We start from the raw sequence: 25,254 nt of genomic DNA on the forward strand, positions 1-25,254 counted from the left end.
GCGTGTCCACTTCCTCCCACTATCTAGAAATTAAGCCAAAATATCCTGAGTTAAAACGCTGCCTTCTTGTGCTGATGGCTTTATTATGAGCCGGAGTTTGCGCCCCAGCGATAACAGGCTGGCGTTGTGAGGTCCCACCAATAAAAGTGCTCCACCAATCGTCAAACATGATGTTTCACCCTATTTTATAGCATCTTATAGAAAAACTTGAACATATTTCTATATTTGACGTATATTTTGAATTTTTTTTTTTGATCTGTGTCCAATCTACTAACATGAAAGAGGCAGGGTTTATGACCTATACTGATGTCAGCCTCCAGGGGGCGTACACAATGCTTTGGCTTCTCTTTAGCGGAGCCGTTATGTCGTCCATCTTCATGTACAGTCTTAACAAACAGTAGACCCTGAATCCACTTGAACCAAATCCTCACGATCATTGTCCTGAAGCTTTCTACAAACACTGATACTAACTAGTCGCCATGGAGTCAAACGTCCATACGTTGAATAGCTTTGAGCTGTTTGTATTGCTGAGTATTTTTTAGGAGCACCGTAATTATGTACATCACATATAGTGAGTGTAAGGCTGTGGTTGCACGTTGATTCTGAACCAAACCCAACTCCTTCACAGGTTCTTCGATGACGGACACTGCAACATCCGCTGCCAGACGGGGCGCTACTCCATGGGGAGGCAGTGCTACCTCTGTCACCACTCCTGCCACGAATGTAACGACGAGGGACCAGACAACTGCACCAGCTGTGACAGAGGTACACTGGAATTCAAATGAAAATAATAAATATATTTTGATATTAATTTGCTCATGGTTTAAATCAAATTGCTTGAAGCCATGAAGGAGTTCCGAAACCTGTCAGGCCCCCGACCCCCAAAATAACCAGAGAGGTGCCAGAGACCCCCAGAGGACATTGGTTTGAGCTAGTGTGCGAAAATTGTAATGTATCCTTTGGTGCAGTAGATTAACTTGCAGTTATTTGCCTGGATTTATCTGAATTTCTTTAATTTTTTTGTACCAAAAAATTGGTTTTACATTGTATTTGATTTATGGAAATAATTACACGACAACCCCATGTGTCCTGTGACTCAAAGTCCAGGGGGACCAGACCACTAGTTTAGGAACCACTGCAACAAGCTAAAGCGACACCAGATAGTGCAGATAAATCATTAATACTTTCTTATGTGTTCCCTCAGTATAAAGCCTGCATGCTCTGAACTGGCACAGGTAGCTTCTTGCTTTTCGCAGAGGTGAGCTGGTGTTTTCCTTTAAGAACTCATCTATCAGGCTCTGACTGGGATGTAAGTGAAATCGTGCTTCTTCATAGCATCACATGGATCAAGCTAAGGCTCATTTGTGCCAGACTGCACCAATCAGTCTTCTAAAGGTAAATAAATCTAATTAAAGCAGTAATTCAACCAGGGCCTGCTGACAGATGTGTGTAAGGAGGCAATCAACCATTTGTTTGCTGTTTACTTGTTGTTTCCTCCCTTTGATGATCGAAAAATCGAACCTGATGGTACGTTTAACAATCTAAGGATCGGCCCTTCAAAAGACCATTAAGAAAAAAGAAAAGAAACCTGAATCATTGTTCATCCGTGTAAAAAAACAACGTGATAAATCTCGGATGTCATTAGAGGCTCACAGCTGAAGAAATATCTGCCTAAAGGTGGTAGTAGCCACTGTGTTTATCACGGCGTCACAGACTGTGTTATGGCTGTCAGAACGAATGTATTTACACTAGGGAGATTCTGTTACACACACACACACACACACGCGTGCTCCCCCACTCTCAATTAGCCAGCAAGTTTGTCAGACTGTGTTTGCAAATGTGGTTCCATTTAATTGCAGGTCTGTCTGAGGTTCAATGAGACATAACAAAAATAACATGAAGAGATCCTCCATCTGTCTCTCCCCGTGTCATTTTCTCTCTCAAAACAGACACACACACACACACACACACACGCACACGCACACGCACACACACACACACACACACACACTGACACATGCTGAGCAGATAATCTTTGAGACTGACCTCAGAGAGTTTTTACACCCCTGCTGTCTGTGGAGAGCGAAAAAGTGAAAGAGCTGCAGAAGTGAGTATAACCGTGAACAAGGAGGGTGATGAAGAACAAGAGGTTGCTAATACAAAATATGAAAGTGTCTGTTTAAAAAAGCAGATACACACAAGCCCAGACCCGCATGAAATCCCAGTCACATAAGGTTTTGTTTGATTTCCAGGGAAGCAAAGAATCTTACAAGCAATTGAATACCTACTTACCTCATACCAACCCAATTAAACTGTATTTTTGGTGAATTATTGATTCCCCCTTGTTTATATTTCCAATAGGTTTACTCATGTCCAATATCAAAAACCTTTTAGGGCTCAAAGACTGAAAATTCAAGTTTCAGACAAACAAACAAACAAATGGACAGAGGTGAAAAAATAACCTCCTTGTTGAAGGTAAATTAATTTATGATCCAAGAAAGACAATTTTACCTGAGTGACATGGAGAAAAATAAGCTCAGACCTGCTGTCAATGTTTCATCATTCAATAATCACATATATTGAATTACAGACAAACCGACAGGGCTGTTTCCCCGAATATTTTTTTTGTGAATCAGAGTTGTCACTCTTGATATATTTTCCTTTAACTTCCAGATAAGTTTGGTGGGACCAGGTACTTCTTTCAGGGTCAGTGTCGGGATGTCTGTCCAGAGGGCTTCTACCACTCTGTATGGAAACAGTGTGAGCCCTGCCATGAAGACTGCCTCATCTGTACTGGAGTAAACCACTGCCTCCACTGCAGCCCAGGACACAAGCCCAGGAACGGCCTGTGCGTCCCACTGGAGTGCAGCGCAGGTGAGAGAAATAAATGAAATATCTCTATTTACCACCCTGAATAATGGTGCACAGCATCAAGTAGAAGAGCACATGCAGTTCCCTTCAAAGATCAACATCTCTTGTTGAAAAAATGATACTATTTAAATTAAATTAAATTCCTGCCCTTTTGTCCTGTGCCAAAATTGAACCTGTTTTTTCTTGGCCTATGTCTCATCCTTCCATCAAATTTCCTGGAAAATCACTTAATGGTTTTAGTGTAATACTGCTGACAAACCAACCAACCTGCAAATAAAGGGTTAGGGTTAGGGTTAATTTTCCTTGAAGAAGGTAATAAGACAATGCATTAGAGAGTAGAGCGGGTTGTCCTCACCCGGGTTCGATCCCAGTGTCCTTGGGCAAGATACCGCACTGCAAATGTCCATGACGGCTTTGCCTTTCAGTCTGTGAGGGATGGATTATGGAGAAAGTCCTGCTCATAGATAAACTGCATGAATGAGGGTGAGCGGGTGAATGGCAAAACTGAACTGTGAAGCATTCTGAGTGGGTGTTAAGACTAAAGAGTGTTAATACACATATACATATCAATGCAGACCACTTACAATTTGAATTCATGAAGAAGTTTGAAGGGTTTTTTGTAATAGCTGCTTCTCAGCCCCACTGTCACACAGCTGGCCTGAATATGGCAAACGTCACCTAAGGGAACACACATGTAGCACACTGACCTCATTTTACAGCTAGTATTAAAATTCAAACGCTCTCAGAAATTATGCCAACACGCAGGGCTCCGAGCCACAGCTTTAAAGAACTCTGATCACACGCTAACCAAAGAACTGGAAACTGTTCTGTGGCTCTGGCTTCACTAAACCAGTCCACTACGCTACTGAAAGATTTTTTTTTTTTATCTCAGTGTCAGGTGTGAAAAATGTGCAGTTCACTGGCTCAGTTTTCAGCTTCTGGAGGAACCAGTAATATTTCATAAATGAATCAAAGTGCGTTGGAAAGTTCAGGAAGTTTAATTTTTAAAACTCAGAGATTCAGATAATTTCTTAATGTGACTTTGTCATGAAAGAGAGATACTATTAGAAGAAGGAAACCAATATTGCACAGAATGAAAATAACGATAATATCTATATTCATAAAGCACTTTCTAAACAAAGTGATCCACAAATAAAAAACTGTATTGTATTAATTATATTTCAAAATATATTAGACAACCTGCTCAATGTCGGCATAGGTGTTGTGCAAGGCGTGCATTGATATATCATCGTTCAAGGTCAAAATGACAATGCCCATCAAAGAAGGAGCGAGAAAAAAGCTGTAACGGTTTTAGATGTTTGTTTTTCATGTTTGAGATAAGAGAGGTGCAGGTGTGGAGCTGCGACTTCACTGAATGTGAGACTCAGAGTAACGATGTATGTGAGGATTTAAACTTGTGTGAGTCAGAGGATGAGACAAAATTCTTATCCCATGTGGTCGGCAGGTCTCAACAGGCCCCACAGACACAGGCCTGAACTCTGGAACAGGTAAAACTGATGTCGTGGACAGAGGTTGGATTTGACCCGCTTTGCTAATAATTTGATTTAACTTAATTATCACTTGTCGAACTAAAAACTAAAAATTTGGTAGATATATTCACTTGGACTCAAAGATGAACTGATTGGAATTTGGAGGTAAAGGGTCAAATTCACTTTGATTTCAATGAAAACTGTTTTTCCCCTTGTAAACATGTTATCTGAAGAACATTTTGAGAGAACCCTTTCGAATTTGGCACAAATGCTCATTTAGACTCTCAGATGACCTGATTAGATTCAGTGGTCAGAGTTCGTAGAGGCATACAGCCGCAGTCATCCTAGTTCGTGTATTCTTTAATGTTCTCTTCTCTTCCTTATGTCTTATTCATTTTTCCTTACACTCTTTCATCCTTTGTCTTCATCAGGTGAAGTTGCAGACGATGAGGACTGTCTCCACTGTGACGAGGGCTGTAAACAATGTGAACGCAGTGAGTAGATGTCTTTTTCTCACCTCTCGCTTTCTCTCTTCTTCTTCCACCTTCTTCATTGATCAACTTGCAGCAGCAGCTACTGTACTGTGTGTGTGTGTGTGTGTGTGTGTGTGTGTGTGTGTGTGTGTGTGTGTGTGTGTGTGTGTGTGTGTGTGTGTGTGTGTGTGTGTTAGATAGTTAATGAACATAGTGTTTACTCCAACGTAGACCATCTTAGACCTAAACTTCACTGTATTTGCTTAATTGTAGTATTTGGAATACATCTAAGATTTTTCACATTTCCCAGGAGTGACGTTGATTCTCCTAGGCTGTATTTATCTGACAAAGCGCTCGAAAACTCCAAACTTCTGAATGATGTTTTGACAGAGATTTTTTGTTTTTTACCTCAGCACCATGAAATGTTATCACCATTGATGGTAGCAGTGTCCAAATTCAGGGTCAGTCTCCTTCTGGAGAATAGATAGGTTGGCTTTGAGAGGATCCACCCGCAAGAGCCTTTGTTTCTCAGGGATGGAAGGACACATTTGTTGGCCACATTTGAAGGAGCATTAATCGGTCTTCAATGCAGCCTCTGAAGGATGCGGCCCCTGAATCGAGACACAGCTTGGACATAAAGATAGACGGGTGGCTGCTGTAAACCCAGCCTCCTCCATGTTTGCAGATGGGACATGGACCAAACTTAAATGTTAAATATATTTTCTAGAAATGTTCGGTTAACTGAATCTATTTATATAGCTCTTTTCCAGTCTTATCAACCCCTCAGAGTGCATTCACCCATTCACGCACGGATTCATACATCGCTTCTATGCCTCACGCTTTTTTCATCACAAACCATTCATACGCTGTCAGCACAGCTGTCAGGGGCAATTTGGTTCAGTATCTTGCCCCAGGACACTTGGGAATGCAGACTGAATGCGCCAGGGATCAAATCATCGACCATCTGCTTAGTGGATGACCCTCTTTATCTCCTCAGCCACCATATCAACTCAAGCTGTTTTTTTCTGATGTATGTGCAAAATGTTTCCCAGTAAATTGGGTTTTAATCAGTAATTTGATTCTTTAAAAACAAGTTGAAACGTCATGATTGACAGCTGAGACTGACTCGTGGTTGCTGGAGCACCTGTATTGGTGGGACCTGAATACCGTGGCTCTCTCCCCCATTTGCTACTGCACAGACCCTGGCTCCAAATGACATCATTGGTGCAAGATGGCAGCATTCCTGTCTCGAATATTTTGGCTTCACTTCTGTGAGAAGCAGAGATGAGTCGTCTGTCTTTATGTGCAGGCAATGGTTCAAAATTGAAGTCGTCCCTAATTCTCATTCTTCGCGCCACTTCACCTCATCCCGACAGTAAAAGTCATAAAGACAAGAGCATATCCGTCTGCCAGAGATGATTACCGACATACCATGGAAAGTTGTTGTTGTGCCAAACTAGTCTGAGGTGGAGATGGGCTGCTATTAAGTCATTATGAATTCTGGGTGGAATATCATTCTTTCGCTCTCACCCTCACCACAACCTCCCTGTCAGCCACCAGCTCTCAGTAATCACAACTCTGCAGGCTGAACAATTAGAGTTGGGAGATGATTGGCCCTTTGACGCGATGCTACGGGCAAAAGTGAAGATGAGACAGAGCGTCTGGCATCTGATATGTGGGCGTGCGTGCTTACACTATGCGTCACCCTGCACTTCTAATGCAAGGAAAGCACGTCAGACATTTACAGTAACAAGGATCTCTCTGGCATGTGAGGTTGTTTTGATGGGTCTTCATTGTTTTGTTAGATAATTTGGGTTAGGGTTAGTCTTAAACCTAACCCTTTAAGTCTTAAATCAGAGTTAGGATATAAATTAGATTCAAGACATTTGATGTGACATTTACTATCGTTTTAAATGTTTGTGAAAACACTGAACAGGCTGGTTACTGGTTTTAAAATGGGAACTACAACCCCTCCATCTATTCATTATATGTTGTTTATCCTTTGAGGGTTGTGGTGGCTGGGTTCGATCCCAGCTGACATGGCCCAAGAGGGGTACACCCAGGACAGGTCGCCAGCGGGTTTTTCTAAGTTGGACTCAGCAGTTAGTAGAATAATTTTGTAAGTGATTGTGTGTTATAGTGTGAGATCTATCAAAGAGCTCTCCAGTCTGACCGTGTGTGATAAGCTGAACAGCATGTCAGTCGTATCACGCATCATAGGCTTTTAAACCTGTGTGCCTACTTTACACGTTAATCATGGACTAGAGCTTTGAAAAATATCATATAATTAATCATATTTGACTTTGTTACTGTACATAAGTATATTTTTCATGAATCTATAATTAATTTACTTTTCCCTTTCACTCCACTATCAACAAATATATGTACGCACTTTCTACTCCCCTAAAATTTCACATGTTCACACTGATTTTATAGATTTCTATAAGTACTCAATATTGAAAGGTGATCAGTTCCACTGATCCAATCAGAGCGGACAGGTAACTCCACAATCTTCCTCCTACTGCAGCAGCATCACTGGTGTAGAAGAGACACCTGAAATGCTAGAGGGAATAGGATACGTTTGACAAGTTTATTTACTTTTAACACTTGCAAAAGCAAGTACTTACTTACTTTTACTCTCGTAGAAAAGTTAATGTCGTACTTTTACTTTTACTTGAGTACATTTTTGTCTTGTTATTCATACTTACCTCAGTAAACGGTTTAAGTACTTCCTCTACCACTGCTTTTCTGTCCCTGACCGGAGCTCTTTAGAACATATGTCGCTTCACTATATTCTCACATCTGTTTCAGAAATCACTTCTTGATAAACACACTGCATCAGCGTTTCCCACTCAAGTGACGGTGTGAGGAGGAAATCCATCCCCCTATGATGTCTATATACACCAACTCCTTTTTATTTAACTGGAAATAAGCGTGAATTACTTTAATGTGATTGCATGTATCTGCATGTGCATCAGACATATAGGTGCTAATGTAACGTATAGCTTGTGAGTGCCTGTAAATGTGTGAGCGCTTGCACATTCCACAAGGGCATACCTCAGGATGTGTTTGCCAGTTTAAATTCTGTTGAGCCCCCCTCTCCCCTCCATTCCCTGGCTTGTACAGTTAATATTTATGCGGGCGCTATTTTCTGTCTTCACTTCAGACACAGCCTAAAGGCATGATTTCCGGCTCCTGGCTCCCTCTCCCTTGTTCTATACCTCAGTCCCTCCCACGATCTTCTTTCTCCCAGTCCCTCTCTGTATGAGTAATTGCTTTCACAGGTAGTGGCTTGTTGACTGCATTGAAGTACAAACCATTGCAGTGTTAAGTTGTGGGTGCTGGAAGGAGACAGAGAGGAATGGGGTGTGGGGGTCGACAGAGGTTGTTCTGGAGAGGATGAAAGTCCCCGGGGAAAGTCTGCAGAAGGGGCTTTTTTAGAAGTTATTTCCACCTCCTTCTCCCTTTTCTATCTCTCCCTTGCCTCTCTCCTCCCTCTCTTTCTCTCTCTCACTGTTTCCTGTCGAAACCCTCCCTCATGCTCTCTGTCCTGTTTTGACATTGTTGAACTAAGGGATGACAGAGTGGCTCTTCCTCAGGAACTAGTTGGATTGACTGCAGGAATAAATTACAAAAAAAAATAGTACTTTCTCCTTTTGCAAGTGTATAAGACTTTTTTTCTCACACAGACAGACACACACACCTGGGGGGGAAAACAATCAAAAAGTGTTTTTCATATTGTAACCTTTCACTCACATAAAGCGGATTTATTGTACCTGCAGTAGAAGCTGACAACACAGGTAAACACACACACACACACACACATAAACACACACACGCGCGCGCACACACACACTCACACAGACACACACACTTGAAGTACAAACTGACAACATGCATACAAAATCCAGCAGCTATGACTCTTTAAAAACCAGAGAATCATTGTGGATGTGAACCAAAATAACCACAGAGACTCATTGATTTCCACGTTTGGTTTCGATTTGTTTGCCAGTTCACTGGTCCCAGTTGTTGATGATTAATCCTAGAGTGCCCTTCAACTCTGCACTGAGCTGGACACAGTTATTATGTGTTGTCAGAGCTCCTCCTGCTGGTGAAGCTTGATTTGGAGCAACACTGTGTTGCCTTTGGGCACGTAGAAAAAATAAACTGGGGTATACAGTAAAATGGGATTATATATCATTATTATCCCTGTGATGCTGCTTCACTTGTATGCAATAAAACCCTACTGCATCATATTTGAATCTGATTTAAACAGACGCTGGAACAACATCTGATCAAGTTCATTCTCCTTTTTTTGTCTTTCCTTGAGATTTTAAACACCTTGTGCATTTAATCCAGATTTCACAACATGCCTGATCTGAACTTGACTTCTGATTTTTACAACAGAGGATTCAGGAGAGCAGGAGACTGTTTGCCTCAAATGTGAAGATGAATACTACAAGTAAGTCTCTTTGGTGGAGAATTTAATCATGTTACACATATTTATTGGTCCTAATACTGACAAACTGTCCCTACGTCTGTCAGATTAAACACAGACTGCCATCAGTCTTGTCCAGATGGGACCTACAGCTCAGACGAGGACATGGTGTGTGCTCCGTGTGAGGACAAACAATGTGTAATCTGCGACCAGTCCCAGTGCTACTGGTGCGAGGAAGGACACTACATCGCTGGTAACGTTTGATCCATTCGTAATTTTGGGTGGAGTCATGGTTTAACTACTGGGTGACTCAGCATCCTTCACATTATGTAACAGGGTGGGTCTGTTTTTTTATGTCACTGTTGTTTTCAGACTCGTCCACTATTTAACTGATCTGCATCTTATTTTTCATATAAAATAGTTTAATTGGGTAATAATTTGTCATTGTGAAAGTCCCTGATCTGTTAGCCCCCCACATGGCAAAACATTTTTGGGCTCTGATTTGGTCCACATCCCACAAGTCCTACATCCGGCCCAAATACAGCCTGTAATGATGGCACTTGGGCCACAAGTAAGCCATAGCAATACCACATGTCAACCAAAGGTGTCAAAAGTGACCTGAATTTGTTTTGAGTTATTTGGGCCATATTCATCACTTTTCCACATGGGCCACTTTAGCCTTTCATCCAGATTACACAATACCTAGAGCGCAGCATGTTTGCCAAAAAAAGCCCCACATTTGTTTTGGGATGTTTGAGCCTCATTTGCTATTTTACAAGTGGGCCACTATAGGCTTACATCCATTTAGTCCAAGGCCAGAAGTGCTGCATGGTTGCCTTAAGTGGCTCAGACCTGTGTGAATACAAACATCCAAGTATGAGTTTCAACCCGAAAAACATCTTCTATTAAAATAATTATATGTTTAAGAGCAAACAGATGAATTGTGTTGGTCTGTCCAGATGGAGAATGTGTGGATCACTGTAAGGAAGGTTTCTTTGTGGATGAGGAGAGCCAGGAATGTGAGCCATGCCACCGCACCTGTCGTACCTGCGGAGGGCCACAGTACGACGACTGTGACTCCTGTGAGGACCGATTCACGCTGGACAATGGGGAGTGTTTGAAGGGAAGAGAGACGGCCACCTGCTCTGAGAGACACTTCAGAAATAGTACGAGAAATGTTGATCTACCCTCTAATTCCACACACGTCTGTCTCAAGAACCATTCATTTGATTGACTTCACACTTGACATGTGTGTTCTTTGGTGCAATTTGGACAAACGATGTGTTCAATATAATAAAGATAAGGGTATATTTAGGTATTTTTAGGTAACAGACTTCTGAAATAGCCAACACACAATGTATTCAAAAAAATTAAGAGCAGTTAGGTAAAAGCTTATTCAGTGTCATCTTTTAAAAAACATTGACTACAAGATCTTCATTGTCGATAAACCAGGTAGAATGAACTCAAACTTTTCTAACTTCCCTGTTCACCATGGATAGCTTCCAGCACACAAACAATAAAAAGTGACCCTTTACTGCAAGTATTTTGCAAGGTGTTTAATTTCTCGCCCTTTAGTCTGTTTTCCTTTTAAATTTCGATGTTATTACGTTTTTATCAAAGGGAAGTTTTTTCATGCATGTACAAAAAATGTAGGGGAGGGGGGGCATGGACGTAAGAAGGAACACATGGTAGAAACTCCCATCTCATGAGCTTTCAGTAAGTGGTTTGTTGTCCCTTGTGTCATCAGGTAACGGTGAGTGTGAGCAGTGCCACTCCTCCTGTAAGACTTGCTCTGCTGCAGGGAAGGAGGACTGCAGGAGCTGCTCCTCAGGTAAAGCCTATTCTGTCTCTGTCTTAGATTGGAGGGAGACTTAAGGAAGCTGTTGGCTCTTGACAAATTGTGTCTTGTGATAATAGTGTCCTTTTTTTTCATCACGTCGTGTTATTTGCTTTAATGTCTTCAGGTTCATTTCTGACTGCTCGACAAAGCTGCACATCTCACTGTCCAGCCGGCACGTTTTCCAACAAGGAGACCAGCCTGTGTGAGGACTGCTCAGAGGGGTGTGTCATGTGCCAGGCCTCACAGCAATGCCAGCGCTGTCGGAGTGGGCTTTACCTGCAGGATGGATCGTGTGTTGTGGAGTGTCAAAGGTGCTTGTCGTGTTTTATCTCTTGGTTGCACGTGAAGAGGCACCGTCCTAAGACGTCAGAGACTCATCCTCTCCCCTCACTACCTCTTTTCCAGAGGGTTCCCACAAGGTGGTGAATGCCAGCCGTGCGCCCCAGAGTGTGCATCCTGCCGTGGCAATTCTTCCCACTGTCTGAGTTGTGAGGGTCACTACTTCCTGCTGGACAGTTCCTGCAGGTCAAGCTGTCCAAAGGGGTTTTACACCACCGACGCAGAGTGCCGTCACTGCCCAGCTCACTGCAACGAGTGCAATCAGGACGGCCTCTGTAACAGTAAGTGCACAGGGTGGAGCAGGGTTAATGATAGAAGATTCAAAAACGGTTCTATTGAGTGCTAAATAAAAATGTCCAAGGTAAACACTACATCTTATTGTAGGTGGAAAATATTTGGTTCTGGTTCAAAATATGTCTTGATATTTTCTTTGTAACTATTGTGTCATAGCTGCTTATACCTATACTGACACTCACTATTATCTTAACTACATATTGGTAGCTGTTTCATAATCTGGATTCTCTCAAATTCAAAACTTACGATCTCTCAGTTCTTAAGAAAGTTATTTTTTTTGTTCCTGTATCTCCCCTCTACTCCAAAAGTTTATGAGTTCCTCCTTGGCCCAAACCTACCTGTCCATATCCTGCAATGAAAACAACCTCCTCCACAAAGTTTTTTCTCAAAATGATTTATTATTATTTCCTCTGAGGTTAATCACGTATAACATTTTAATGCATCACCCTATAGAGTTCAAAAGTGGATAAGAAGAATAAGCATGAGAATAATATTTATGTGTAAGTGTAATATCAGTGTAGAATAATAAGAAGAATAGGTGTGATGAACAGGAAGTGAGTAATGACCCAGGGAAAGAGGAAGACATTCAAAAAAAGGTAAAATATAAAAATGCATCCAGGCTTTCATGCTGGAAACCAAAACCAGACATGTAACTGGTTTGCATGAGAGAAAACGTTCAGATTGGAATAATCTGTTTTTATCCCTGGCTTTTCTCATCTTGCCTTATGTTTAAACCTCTCTCTCAACCAGAGTGTGACCAGTACTACTTCCTCCTCGAGGCCAAGTGTGTGGACGATTGTCCTGACGGCTACTTTGCCAGTGAGACGCAGCAGGACTGTGTGCGCTGCCATGCTGAATGCGCCTCGTGCGACGGACCGGGTTCGGGCGACTGCGTTGTGTGTCGCAACCCGAGAGCTGTCCGTTACAAAGGAGAGTGTCTGGCCAAGTGTGTCAGCAGCACTTATTACGATAAGTCCACAAATGAATGCAGAGGTAAGGAAGCTGGGAACTTCTCTGCCCTTTCCCAGGATGCCAGTGGGCTGAGTCTCAAGTTTGTTTTTGTTTTTTGTAAATGTCTCAGATTGTGACAGGTCCTGTTTGACCTGCTCAGGCCATGAGCCCTCGTCCTGCCTCAGCTGTGGCAGCGAGAGACGCACAGATGCCAGTGGACACTGTGTGTGGTTCCACCAGTGCTCTCTGGTTTCATACATGGACCAGGATGGGGAGTGTCAACAGTGTCACAAAGTCTGTCATCGCTGTTCTGGCCCGAGCAAAGACGACTGCCTCAACTGCAAAGAGCCAAACTTCCTATTGAGTAAGTAACCAAACTGAATCAGAGTAGTTTTCTCTTCTTTCTTTCTTCCATAATAAACAAAGATAATTACTTGAAGCTAATTATTTATCTATTCGTCCATGTATTTTGCTTGTTTATAATTTTATTTTACCTTTGCTACCTTATTAGGTTGTTGGGCCTGTTGATAAGGTTTTCGTAATTTCGGTATTGTTTAGTGTGACTTTGGTGTTGTTTTTTGTTTTTTTATAATAACAATCTGTAGTTAATGATACAAACATTCAGATGTATCCAAAAAACGAAACTTCACTCATTATCTACTCACCACTTTGTCGACGGAGGTGGTGGGTGAAGTGTTCCACAAAACACTGTTGGAGTTTCAGGGGTAAACAGTGTAGCAGCCAAATCCAATACAATTGAAGTAAACGGTGACCACTTCTTTAAACTTATTAACACAACAGAAAAACTACACAACACACAATACTGGTCCTGTGGTGTCATCCAAGTGTCCGTAAATCCTAACATTTATATTTGACCTGAACTGGCGTAATTTACACCGTGTTCTCAGCCTAAATGTCCTCTGATATCCTCTGGACCCGCGTTTGCACGTTGTTAAAAGAAGTGGTCAACATTTTATTATGACTCAAACACTTCATCCACCCCATCCATAATGAGTGAAATTTCATTTTTGGGAGAACTATCCCTTTAAATGTTGTGCAAACTTCTCCTTCAGTGTTTTGAATTTGTGTCCGTCAGACAGCACGTGTGTGCAGCAGTGTCCCGTGGGTTACTATGCCGAGGAAAACGATGAACGTGTGTGCGAGCGCTGCCACTTCAGCTGTGAGTCGTGTGTTGGCCGCTACAGTGCGAAGTGTCGCACCTGCAAGCCTGGATTCTTCAGGCAGGGAAGCAGCTGCGTGGAAACCTGCTCTGAAAGGTAAGCAGGTTGGACCCTGATCAAGTCCACAAGTCGAAACACATTGGCCTGACAACAAAGTTGTCCTGGACACCGGAAGTGTTTCAGGTTACTTGATTTGTATCCGTATGTAGATTTGGTTTGCAGTTGAGGAAAGAAGCATTCGTTTCACTGACAACATGAAAGAATGCATTAAAACACAACAATAAAATGTTATGGATACTGAAGGTTTCTAAACTATGACACAAGACAAAAAGACACAGCTCAATGAAAGTACGATTGAACAAGAAACATGGTTTTGTCAATGTGGAAAAACGGCAGCTTCCTTTAACAGTGATTCCTTTTTCCACCCAGTTTGCTTTACATTTCAGTTGTGAGTCAATAATGGCCCTGAGGTGTTTCTAAGATATATGTAGAGATAGGTGTGAGTAAGTGTTGCTGGAGTCTGTTCTCCTCCTCTATGCACCTTGGAAGTTGCTTGTAGAATTACTCACTCTCACTCTCCTCTACATCACAAACTGAACAGGTATCCGCTCTCCTTTTCAGTCACTTTGGCAACACCACCACGATGGTCTGCGAGCGCTGCGACACCTCCTGTAGCCAGTGTTCGGGTCGTGGGAGCAGGAACTGTCTGAGTTGTCGGCAGAACTACGTCTACCTGAGGCAGTGGGGACAATGCCTGCAGAGCTGCCCTCCAACCTACTATCAAGAGAAAAGGTCCAACCACTGTTACAAGTGTCACCCAACGTGCAAGAGCTGCAACGGTAACCAAAGGCTTTGTGATTTCTTATGAGTGAACATTCATGGTTCAATCACAGATGTGAGCCCGGTGATAATATTGAACATTAAATCAAAACCACTGGACTAAGAGATAGAGATGTAAAGGGTCAGTGTCCGGACTCAAAACGGAGAATCTGGAATTACACGGTCACCATTTGACAACCCTCTGTTATTTTTATAAAATAAATACATAAAACAAATATTTTTTATTTCAGTCATACCTATGCATGCAAAACGTAACAACACAAAAAAATCGAAAGAAATCCAAAACAAACATATCACACATAGAACTATTACATAGCTAAAAATGAAGGCTTTTGTCCTGATAATATTTTATATGTAGATATCATAGAATAATTACATCTTTGGGAGTCATTCGTATTTTCAAAATCAATATTCATGTTACATTTGACAAAATAGAGCATCACACAGTTCACAATAGGGTGGACAGTAGAAAACAAAGTGAAACTCATTTTCTCCATCATTCACAAAGCACACTGGACAAATGCACATTTATTTCCTCTGAATTAATGTTATTTACACTTCAGGGTTCACGGTCACAGGTAAAATACGTTTGACTCTAGGAACGTTAAAATTTTCTTTATTACTGCTCTACATAATTATTTATTTAATGAATGAATCATTTTATCCTTTTATCAATATAATGAATTATTGATAAGCCCTTACAAAATAATGTCTTATTTTTCTTATTTATCATATATAGGTCATGGCACACGCCTGCTGTTGTTTTTGTCATTGTTAACCATTTTGACATTCAGGTTAAGTCTTGTGTTTGCATATGAAACTATTTCCTGATGTGTGATTCCTCTCCGTCTCTCTTTTCCACCAGATGAGGGCGCTCTGGCCTGTCTGTCCTGTTATGACAGCTACACTTTCATGGGTGGAATCTGTGAATCCCAGTGTCTTATAGGCTTCTATGCTTCACAGGTGACAGACAGCAAAAGAGCTTTTGTTTACATTCAACTAAACTTGCACATTTACCTCATGAAAAACAACCTTTATTATAAGTTTAACTTCAGCTGCAGTTGGAAAAGGCTGCACTGAGATAGATGTGGGAAGTTGACACTGCTCAGTCTGGTGTATAACTGCTTCTTCTGTTGCTCCAGGGCTCTGACTCCAAGAGGGAAGAGCAGAACTGCAGGGCATGTGACGACTCCTGCGTGGACTGTCGAGGTCCCAGCATGTGGAACTGCACCGTGTGCCCTGCACTCCAGATCTTGTCCGATGACGGCCGCTGCTTGAGCTGCTGTGGAACTGAGAAACGCCAGGATGACAGGCCGATATCCAGGCAGTGCTGTGACTGCGATGCCTCACGAGGTAAAACACACATCCCTGAGCGTCTTGTGTCATCTCACTGATGCAACTTGCTCTTCATAAGAATACAGACTGTATTCATACCTTTTCCTGGAATAAAGCATTCATGAGTGTGAGTCTTGGGTCACAAGCCTTCAGGACTTGCCCTATAAATTATCTTATTGAAAGCTTTCGAACTGTGTCACCCTCCTCTTGGCTCACAGGTGTTGTGCAATAGGAGTAGACTTGACGTTGGCTAATTATTAATAATCATGAAATATGATTATTAAAATAATAAAAGATTATTTATTAAAAATAATTAAAAATGATAAGGCCATAACTTATCGTAGAGGGGCACCACCCTGGTTTCCAGGGACCAACGATATCAAGCTATAATTATCAGTCTCATAATGATAAATGTCAAATTAATAATAATAATAATAATACATTTTATTTCACAGCGCCTTTCATGTCACTCAAGGACGCTTTACAATTTAAAACAGGAGCAAACAAATAACAAAACAATTAAAATTAAAAGTGCAAGTAAAAACAGCATGGCAACTAAAGTGAAAATGCAATCCTGAAAAGGTGGGTTTTGAGAGAGGATTTGAACTGAGGGAAGGAGTCAATGTTTCGGATGTCAGGTGGGAGTGAGTTCCAGAGTTTGGGAGCAGAGCGGCTGAAAGCTCTGCTCCCCATGGTGGTAAGCCGGGCAGAGGGGACAGTTAGATGGATGGAAGAGGAGGATCTGAGGGAGCGGGTGGAGTGTGAAGGAGGTCAGACAGGTAGGGAGGGGCAAGGTTGTGGATGGCTTTAAAGGTATGAAGAAGAATTTTAAAGTTGATACGGAAGTGAATTGGAAGCCAGTGGAGTTGCTGTAGGATGGGGGTGATGTGGTGGAACGAGGGGGTGAGGGAGATGATACGGGCAACTGAGTTCTGGACCAGTTGGAGTTTATGGAGGGATTTCTGGGGGAGACCAAAGAGGAGAGAATTACAGTAATCGATACGGGAGGTGACAAGGCTATGTACAAGAATAGAGGAGGTATGGGGGGTGAGGGAGGGGCGGAGGCGATTTATGTTACGGAGATGGGAGTAGGCGGTGCGGGTGGTGATGTTGATATGAGATTTGAAGGAGAGTGAGCCATCGACGATGACACCCAGACTCTTTACCTGGGGGGAGGGGGAAACTATGGAGCTGTCAATTGAGAGGGAAAAACTGTCAACTTTGAGTAGAGTGGATTTAGTACCGACTAAAAGGATTTCGGTTTTATCACTGTTAAGTTTGAGGAAGTTTGAGGTGAACCAGGTATGAAGTGCAGAAAGGCAATCTGTCAAGGATGAGGGAGGAAGAATGGAGTTGGGTTTGGTGGAGAGGTAAAGCTGGGTGTCATCCGCGTAGCAGTGAAAAAGAATATTGAATTTACGGAAAATAAGGCCAAGGGGAAGGAGGTAAGTAATGAAAAGGAGGGGACCCAGGACAGAGCCCTGGGGGACACCAGAGGAGACAGGGGACGGTTGGGAACGGAAGGATTTGAGTTGGATGAACTGAGTGCGGTCTGAGAGATAGGAGTGGAACCAGTCAAGGGGGATGCCAGTGATGCTGATGGAGGATAATCTGTTGAGGAGGATGGTGTGGGAGATTGTGTCGAAGGCCGCACTCAGGTCAAGGAGGATGAGGATGGATAGTAAACCGGAATCAGCTGCAATAAGGAGGTCGTTGGTGATTTTCAGAAGGGCCGTTTCAGTGCTATGGCGGGGACGGAAACCAGATTGGAACTGTTCATATAAACTGTTTTGAGATAGATGGGAATGGAGTTGAGAAGCAACGATTTTCTCAAGTATTTTGGAGATGAAAGATAGGTTGGAGATGGGGCGGAGGTTATTAAAGTTGTTGGGATCTGAACCAGGTTTTTTGAGGATTGGGGAGACAGCAGCCGTTTTGAGGGGTGCGGGAAATGTACCAGTAGTGAGAGAGGAGTGGATGATAGCAGCAATAAGAGGGAGCAGTGAGGGGAGGCAGGATATGACCAGGGCAGTAGGTAGGGGATCTAACTGGCATGTGGATGGTTTTGATTTACAGATGAGATCAGAGATAGCAGAGGGATCAGGGAGATAGAAAGAGGAAAATGGCAGACTGTAGGGGAGAGGTTCAGAGGAGGGGGCAAGTGAGGGAGTGGGGCTCAAGTGCTGGTGAATTTTTTTAACTTTCTGATTAAAAAACTGAAGAAGGGAGTCACACGTGTCCGAAGAGTACAGGTGGGGGGGTAGGAGATCTGGGGGTTGAAGGATTTTGTTGAGGAGTGAAAAGAGTGTCTTGGAGTTGCCATGGTTGGAACAAATAAGACTGGAATAATAAGTGGATTTGGCAGAAGCGATAGAGTCCTTATACTGTAAGATATGATTTTTGTACATGTCATGGTGGACAGTGAGACCAGTCTTTTTGTGGAGACGCTCAAGTTGACGTCCTTTGGACTTGATGGAACGGAGTTCAGGGGTGAACCAAGGGGCAGAATGGGAGAATGAGACAGACCGAGTTTTAACAGGAGCGAGGGAGTTGAGAATGGTAGTGAGCGAGGTATTGTAGTGGAGAACCAGTTCATCAGGGGAGGAGGAGTAGTCCGGGTCCGGTATAGAAGCGATGGTGGAGGATAGGGTGTGAAGATTTATGGCCTTGATATTACGGAATGAGATGAGACGTGGTGGCTTGGTCATGGAGAGGCGGAGTGTGACATTGAATGAAAGGAGGAAGTGGTCAGTGATGGGGAGTGGATCAGCTGTGCAGTTTGAGGGAGTGAGACCAGAGCAACATATTAAGTCCAGTGTGTGACCTTTGATGTGGGTAGGGAAATCAGTGAAAATGCGGTAACCAGAGCTCTCAAGGCAGGATGAGAAGTCACAGGTGAGGGGGAGAGTGGTGTTGTCCAGGTGGATGTTGAAATCGCCCAGCATAATCACATTAGGGGAGAGAGTGGAGAGATGGGCGAGTAGAGCAGCAATGTCATTTAAAAACTCAGAGTGGGGCCGAGGTGGACGGTAAACGGTGGCCACAATGGTGGGAGTAGGGCCAGGTAGTTTACAGGCAATGCACTCAAATGAGCTGGATGCAGGGACAGAGACGGGAATCACTTTCCAAATCTCGCGGTGAATTATCGCGAGACCTCCGCCGCGACCTGAGCCACGGGGTTGCGAGATGTAAACAAACCCAGGAGGGGTAGCGTCGTTGAGTTGCGAAAAGTCATTTGGCTGCTGCCACGTCTCTGTCAAACAGAAAAAGTCATACTTGCGGTCTGTGAAGTAGTCCTGGACAATATGGCCTTTGCTCGTGAGTGAGCGGATGTTCAGAAGCCCGAAGTTGATGGTGGAGTTGTCATTATGGACAGTAGTGCTAGCCGACCTGGGTAGGCTGGCTAGCAAGCTGGGATCAACCCGGCGGCAGCTGGTGTTTCTCGGAGGGCAACGAGTGGAGGACCAGAAGGATTGTATTGGTTTGGAGTTGTCCGTATGGAAGTTCCGGCGGGAGCCACGGTGAATGTATTTTCGGCGGTGCAGGAGAATGACATCCCGAGGGCGCAGCACCGCAGGCGGAGGCTCAAACAGGTGGGAACGGAGCCGGAGGAGCTCGGCAGCCGAGTACTGGAGAAGACCAGCCACGGGTCGGTGGAATATCGACAATGTATTCCAGGCGAGTGCCGACGAAAGTATAAACTTGGCGGACAACATTTTTAACCGAGAAGCCAGATGAGCTTACTAAACACAATAAAACAATAAGAACAGCCGGTGAGTAGCGGCAGCAAGACGCGCCAGCGTGCACACACCGCTGAAAATGTCAAAAAAATGTCAATATTTTAATATTAACGATTACTTAATAAACAGTGAAGGCTTCTAAGTTCGAGCACAGGCAATCATAATCCAGCTGTATTCACACACTTATGCACAAATAATCACAGACTACAGATACTTTAATTACAAAAGTATTTATTAAAAAGGGGAAATAAAGTTATAATGTTATTCAATGATTCATCATTTTAACAAGCTCCAATATTTCAAAGATAAACACAGCAGCAGCACTTATCACAATTCAGAAAATACATGTAAAACCTGCGGTCTACCTATGTATGTCTGTCTCTGTGTGTGTGTGTCTGTGTCAAAGTGTCTCTCTGTGTATGTGTGTCTATGTGTGTGTATGTGAAATAAAGTTAGTGTTATTTAATGATTTATCATTTTAACAAACTCCCATATTTCAAAGATAACAACAGCAGCTTATCACAATTTAGAACACGCATGTAACCTCTGGTCCATCTATGTGTCTCTGTGTGTGTGTATCTGTCTGTGTCTATCAATGTGTGTGTGTGTGTGTGTGTGTGTGTGTGTGTGCGAGAGAGAGAGAGAGAGAAAAAGAAGGGGCGATGACGCCGTCACGTAGTGACATCACATCTAAGATGGAGGCCGATCATAATAGGCTTAACACTACAAAACAAAATGGCGGGTTCGTTATGAATTTAGAGCCAGAATTGAGGGCGGGTCTAGAGATGAATAACCTCCAATGGCCGCCGGACCACGTGTGAGACACAAGGAGGAGGCAGAACAAAAGGGTTCTTTGTTCTAGCATAGTTTCGGCTTCAAAATGGCGGCCAGATGCGTTCAGGCCCTTTAAATATAGATTTAACTATGTTACATGAACTGTATTCTAAATACAGATCGAAACGGGTGTATAGGTCGGTTTAGAAGGAGAGAGAGAGAGAGAGAGAAACATGCAAGGAGAGTTCAAAGAAGCTCTTAAAAACACCGTCAGAAACAAGTTACATTTACTTTACCACTCAGCACCCAAACGGCGTTGTGTGCTGAAGTTTGACGGTAAAATCTCTGTAAGGTTGTTCAGACGGGAACGAGTGCAGCTGGAGGCGTTGCTCACGGCGCTTAAAACTGTGGCACAAGGCCGTAACCGGAAATGAACCGGAAGTAGCCGAATCGTCGTGGCTAAACAATGAGACACGGAGGTCCCACAAACAAATACACTCAAATATTAAACAATACGCTACGTATCTGCCCAGATAATCAAGTCTCTTACTGTACAACCCTCGCGATGTGCCTGCGCGTCTGCGCGAATGTGTCGGGGGCCAGTGAATCACGTGGTCTCTCTCACGAGTGGAGCTCCGGGCTCGGACCGGAAAAGGAAGCGAATTATTCGTGCTGCCTTGACGGAATGAAACTTCGCCTTTCTACTGTAACAGCGGAGACCGTGCTGGTTTACAGGAACGGAGTGAATTGTCTCTTACTCCTCAGCGGGATGAACGTCGCGCTTCTGCAGGGAACGGCTTTGTGGAAGCCGTTTGTGGGTCGTGGAAAAAGAAAAAGTCTGTGGAAGTGCCGTCCCGCGGGTGCTTCCTGTTTCGGTCTTACAAGTTAAAACAGCAAAACGTCCTATCAAAATAAAACTTCGACTGAGATAAAAGAAAATGAAACGACTTCAAATAAAATGATATTAAACAAACGTCTAATCGCCTCCTTAGTTACTGAGTCGCGTGGTCGGCCTCGGAAGGTCTGTTGCAACTTGAGTAGGGTGGAAAAGAGAGGACAAAGAGAGTCTCTTAAAAATACCGAGTTAACTAGTAAGACCCCTAGGGGTCTTGTTGTCGCTTGGGCCTCTGAGTGAAAGAGAGAGGTTTCTGGGAGCTCAGCCTTTTTAAGTCATGTTCCAGGTGACTCTCCCCTGGGAGGAGGGGTCAGGGGTCAGTGTGGCCCCCGGCCAATTAACTATCAGAATTGGGCCCCAAGGGGCGGTTTACCGTGGGGGACCCAGGAAGTGATCTGCTGCCACATGGAGATAAGAGCTCCATGCTGGATTTTTCATGTGAGGGTTCTCCCTAGGCAAGTCTCACGCTTTATGACTCATTGTTCTAAGTCAGATCACTGGGCCTTCCCCAACACAGGGTTTTTCCAGTATTTAAGAAAGATAATGTTCCTCATCCAAGGAAGTTTTCACGCTTCCTTAGCCTCTAGTCATCACAGTAAGTCGGCATTTCATTAGAACATCTTGTTTCATTCATACATTCATAAAAAAACAGAAATAACGCACTGTGGTTACATGCCTCCACCAACCGGTTCAGGTTCAGTCTAAATAATGTTAAGGCCACTGTGACTTTTGACCTTTGACCACTTAAATCGAATGAATACATTTTCGAGTCCATGTGAACGTTTGTTTGTTTTGTAAGTTAAAGAACTTCCCTCAAGGGGTTCCTGAGATGTTGCGTTTAGTAAAGTCACCGTAACCTTGACTTTCAAACTTTAAGCTTTGATTAACAAATTCGAAAACAGTTAATCCTTGAGTCCAATAAAAAAATGTGAAGAAATTCCCTCACGGCATTCTCACAAGAATGGGTCGGACAGATGGACAACCTGAAAACATGATGCCTATGGACACTGGCTGTCGTAGGCAGAGGCAAAACAAAGCCTGTACATAAATTACACTTGTCTAATGTGACCTAATGCTCTGCTCCGTCTCCTTCTTCTCAGACGAGTGCATTATGGGCGCGAACTTTGTGATGGAGGCAGCTGAGGCTCAAGGCCGAACCCCCAAACTCGTCATCACAGTTTGTGTTCTACTTATTGTCTCCTTGGGTGGAGGGATCTTCCTCTTCCTCAGTGCCCGAGCTAGATCCCTCGCAATTGCACCCAAAACCAATTCTGGAGGATATGAGAAACTGGATTCCAACGGAGGCGTCAACCCAGAACCCACCGCCTCTGCGTTTGGGGAGTACAGTGACAAAATCGCAGAATGTAAGGAGGATGACGAAGAAGAGGATGATGATATCATATACATGGGACAAGATGGGACAGTGTATCGGAAGTTTAAGTACGGTCTCTTGGACGAAGATGAGATTGAGATGGAGTATGATGATGAGAGCTACTCACACAGTTGAGGAATGTAGAAAATGTAATAATAAAAAGGAAATGTAATATTTGGCCGTTTTGTTGGCCGATTGTTTCATGTTTTCTCTTCTGATTATATTCACAAATGTTTTTTCCTTTTTTTCTAATAAACTCAGATTACAGCTTCTCCTGACAGGGAGACTTTTTAACACAATAAATAACTTTCACATCTCCAACCTGGCGACCAGAGAGATTTACAGTAAAAATGTTAAAACATATTTGAGTTTTCTAGGTTTATCCTGCATAAGTTGTGGTTTCAGAAATAACATAAATGTGACGGATTAATGTACATATATAGGAATCAAAAAAGTCAAATTTGATTTGTATGGCACCAAATCGCATCACACAAAGCATCTCATAGTCGGGTCGAGACCTTTCAAGATTGTAGAGAAACCCAACAGCTCCCAAAACAAGCAGCACTTTGGTGACTTTGTTGAGAAAAAACTCCGCTTTCAAAGGAAAAAACCTGGGGAAGAACCAAGGGCTTCCATCTGCCTTGACGGAGAAAAGTGTGGGAAGAGAAGAGAGGAGGGTGGAAAAGAGTGGAGAGAAGAGAGAGAGACCAGGAACAGTTGTGTTACTTCTGTCAGACTGGTTATAATTAAAATATAATAAGTGGGATAGATGAAATTGCACTAGTTGATAATAATAATAATAATAATAGTTGAGAAATCTGGATCCTGGAGTCAGGGATACCTACAGAATATGAAAGAGAGAGAGAGAGAGAGAGAGAGAGAGAGAGAGAGAGAGAGAGAGAGCTCAATCTATGGGAAAGAAATGTCTGATGTTTGCAAAGGACTGAAACGATCCAGCTTCAGTTTAGCGAGAAAACATTTTTAAATAATTGTGCATAAAATATACAATGAATACAACTTGTGGCGAACCCACTCATGATTCTGTCTGCAGATTAAATCTGTCACTGTCATCTTGTCTTTTACCTCAGCATCAATAATGTTGCTCAACTGTTGAATTGGGCAACTTATTCCTTTAATTGTGTAATAGATGTATTGTTATGAGTGTATTTTCCTGTGTAGCGGGTTGAAGTGAAATATGCTGTGTGTGAGATTGCTTCAGAGTAAAGTTGTATTTTGATCTGTCTTTGTGTGTGTGTGTGCCTGTGTGTGTGTGTGAGTGTTTTGTATTCATTGATCAGCGGATGTGGTGTTGAGTTCCATGCAAACCGACACACACAGGTGACTGCTCCCTGGTCCCAGTGATGACGAAGCTTAGTAACATGTTTAAACTGGATCTGGTTTGTAGTTCGTTACCTAACAAAAGCTAAATCAGTGTAAAAATGTTTTAATCCCAATTCACCTGTCTCCTGAAACAGGTATATATTTCCAATGTAGCACTCCATGCTCAGTAGGCCTATAACTGACCAACTGCTCTATTTGATATTCTGTATTCTCACATATCTTTCTAATAAACACCCTGTGAAGATGTTTTGTTGTACAACCTTTGCACTGAGTGTCTTATCTCAAATTACACTGAACAAATAGACACAACATTGACTCAGGGACATCTGCCACTGTCCTTGACTTCGGTGTCACATGGCTTGACATGTTGCTTTTCCTTTCTAAAATTTGATGCATGTAAAACGCCTCACACAACTCAGTTTGTTTGTGCAGTGAATGACACATTCAAACTCCCACTGTGAGGATTTGACCTAAAATTGTAAGTGTTATTTTCAAATCAGAAGCATTATCAGGCCTAATTTGAAATTCCAGGTAAATATGTTTCCATTCTATAAAGTTACTTCTATTTCTAATTTTATTTTGAGAGCCTTTTTTACCTGCGCCAAGGAAAAAATAATGCAACCATTTTCCATCAGATATTTTTTGCATCATCCAAGAAAGAACCCAATAAATGCCATTTCTTTACTTTCTGTAAAACTGCGAGATAAGACTTCTTTCAACAGTTTCTATCATTTCTCAGAGAATAATGATAACGATGTTGATGAAAAGAGCAGTTGGTAATCACTCTACTGCCAAAAGAAAAGAACTTTGAAATGTATGTTAATCAAATATTTATTTGTTTGAATCATAAAACACATTCATTAAAATATAAGGTTGTGTCGAACCTGTAACTCTACATGCAGTAACCCTGGTCCCTGTGTGGAATAATTACTTGCAGCAGCCAGTGTTAGAGATATGAAAATAAATATAAGTTTGCTGTGGGTAGAGGAAGCACCATCTTACAACTGAAAGTTAGGAAGATCTAGTTTGTAGATACTTAAGCGGATTAATATAATGGATCATATATCATCATCGCCTACT

General features: G+C 42.6%; 1 protein-coding gene across 1 annotated transcript in view; it reads left to right on the top strand.

The window, feature by feature from the left end:
* pcsk5b (proprotein convertase subtilisin/kexin type 5b) overlaps positions 1-24,398 on the top strand; it is a 78,649-nt gene extending 54,251 nt beyond the window's left edge. The window contains exons 22-37 of the mRNA XM_061071366.1: positions 629-765; positions 2,674-2,874; positions 4,793-4,855; positions 9,242-9,296; positions 9,380-9,525; positions 10,232-10,438; positions 11,020-11,103; positions 11,237-11,423; positions 11,518-11,732; positions 12,496-12,738; positions 12,827-13,060; positions 13,793-13,973; positions 14,499-14,716; positions 15,583-15,680; positions 15,860-16,070; positions 22,562-24,398. Coding sequence (XP_060927349.1) covers positions 629-765; positions 2,674-2,874; positions 4,793-4,855; positions 9,242-9,296; positions 9,380-9,525; positions 10,232-10,438; positions 11,020-11,103; positions 11,237-11,423; positions 11,518-11,732; positions 12,496-12,738; positions 12,827-13,060; positions 13,793-13,973; positions 14,499-14,716; positions 15,583-15,680; positions 15,860-16,070; positions 22,562-22,968 — 2,887 coding nt within the window. The 3' untranslated portion in view covers positions 22,969-24,398. The remainder of the gene's footprint in view (positions 1-628; positions 766-2,673; positions 2,875-4,792; positions 4,856-9,241; positions 9,297-9,379; positions 9,526-10,231; positions 10,439-11,019; positions 11,104-11,236; positions 11,424-11,517; positions 11,733-12,495; positions 12,739-12,826; positions 13,061-13,792; positions 13,974-14,498; positions 14,717-15,582; positions 15,681-15,859; positions 16,071-22,561) is intronic.
* The last annotated feature ends 856 nt before the right edge of the window (positions 24,399-25,254 follow it).

The sequence above is a fragment of the Limanda limanda genome, chromosome 5 (assembly GCF_963576545.1).
Source record: "Limanda limanda chromosome 5, fLimLim1.1, whole genome shotgun sequence".
Lineage (NCBI taxonomy): Eukaryota > Metazoa > Chordata > Actinopteri > Pleuronectiformes > Pleuronectidae > Limanda > Limanda limanda.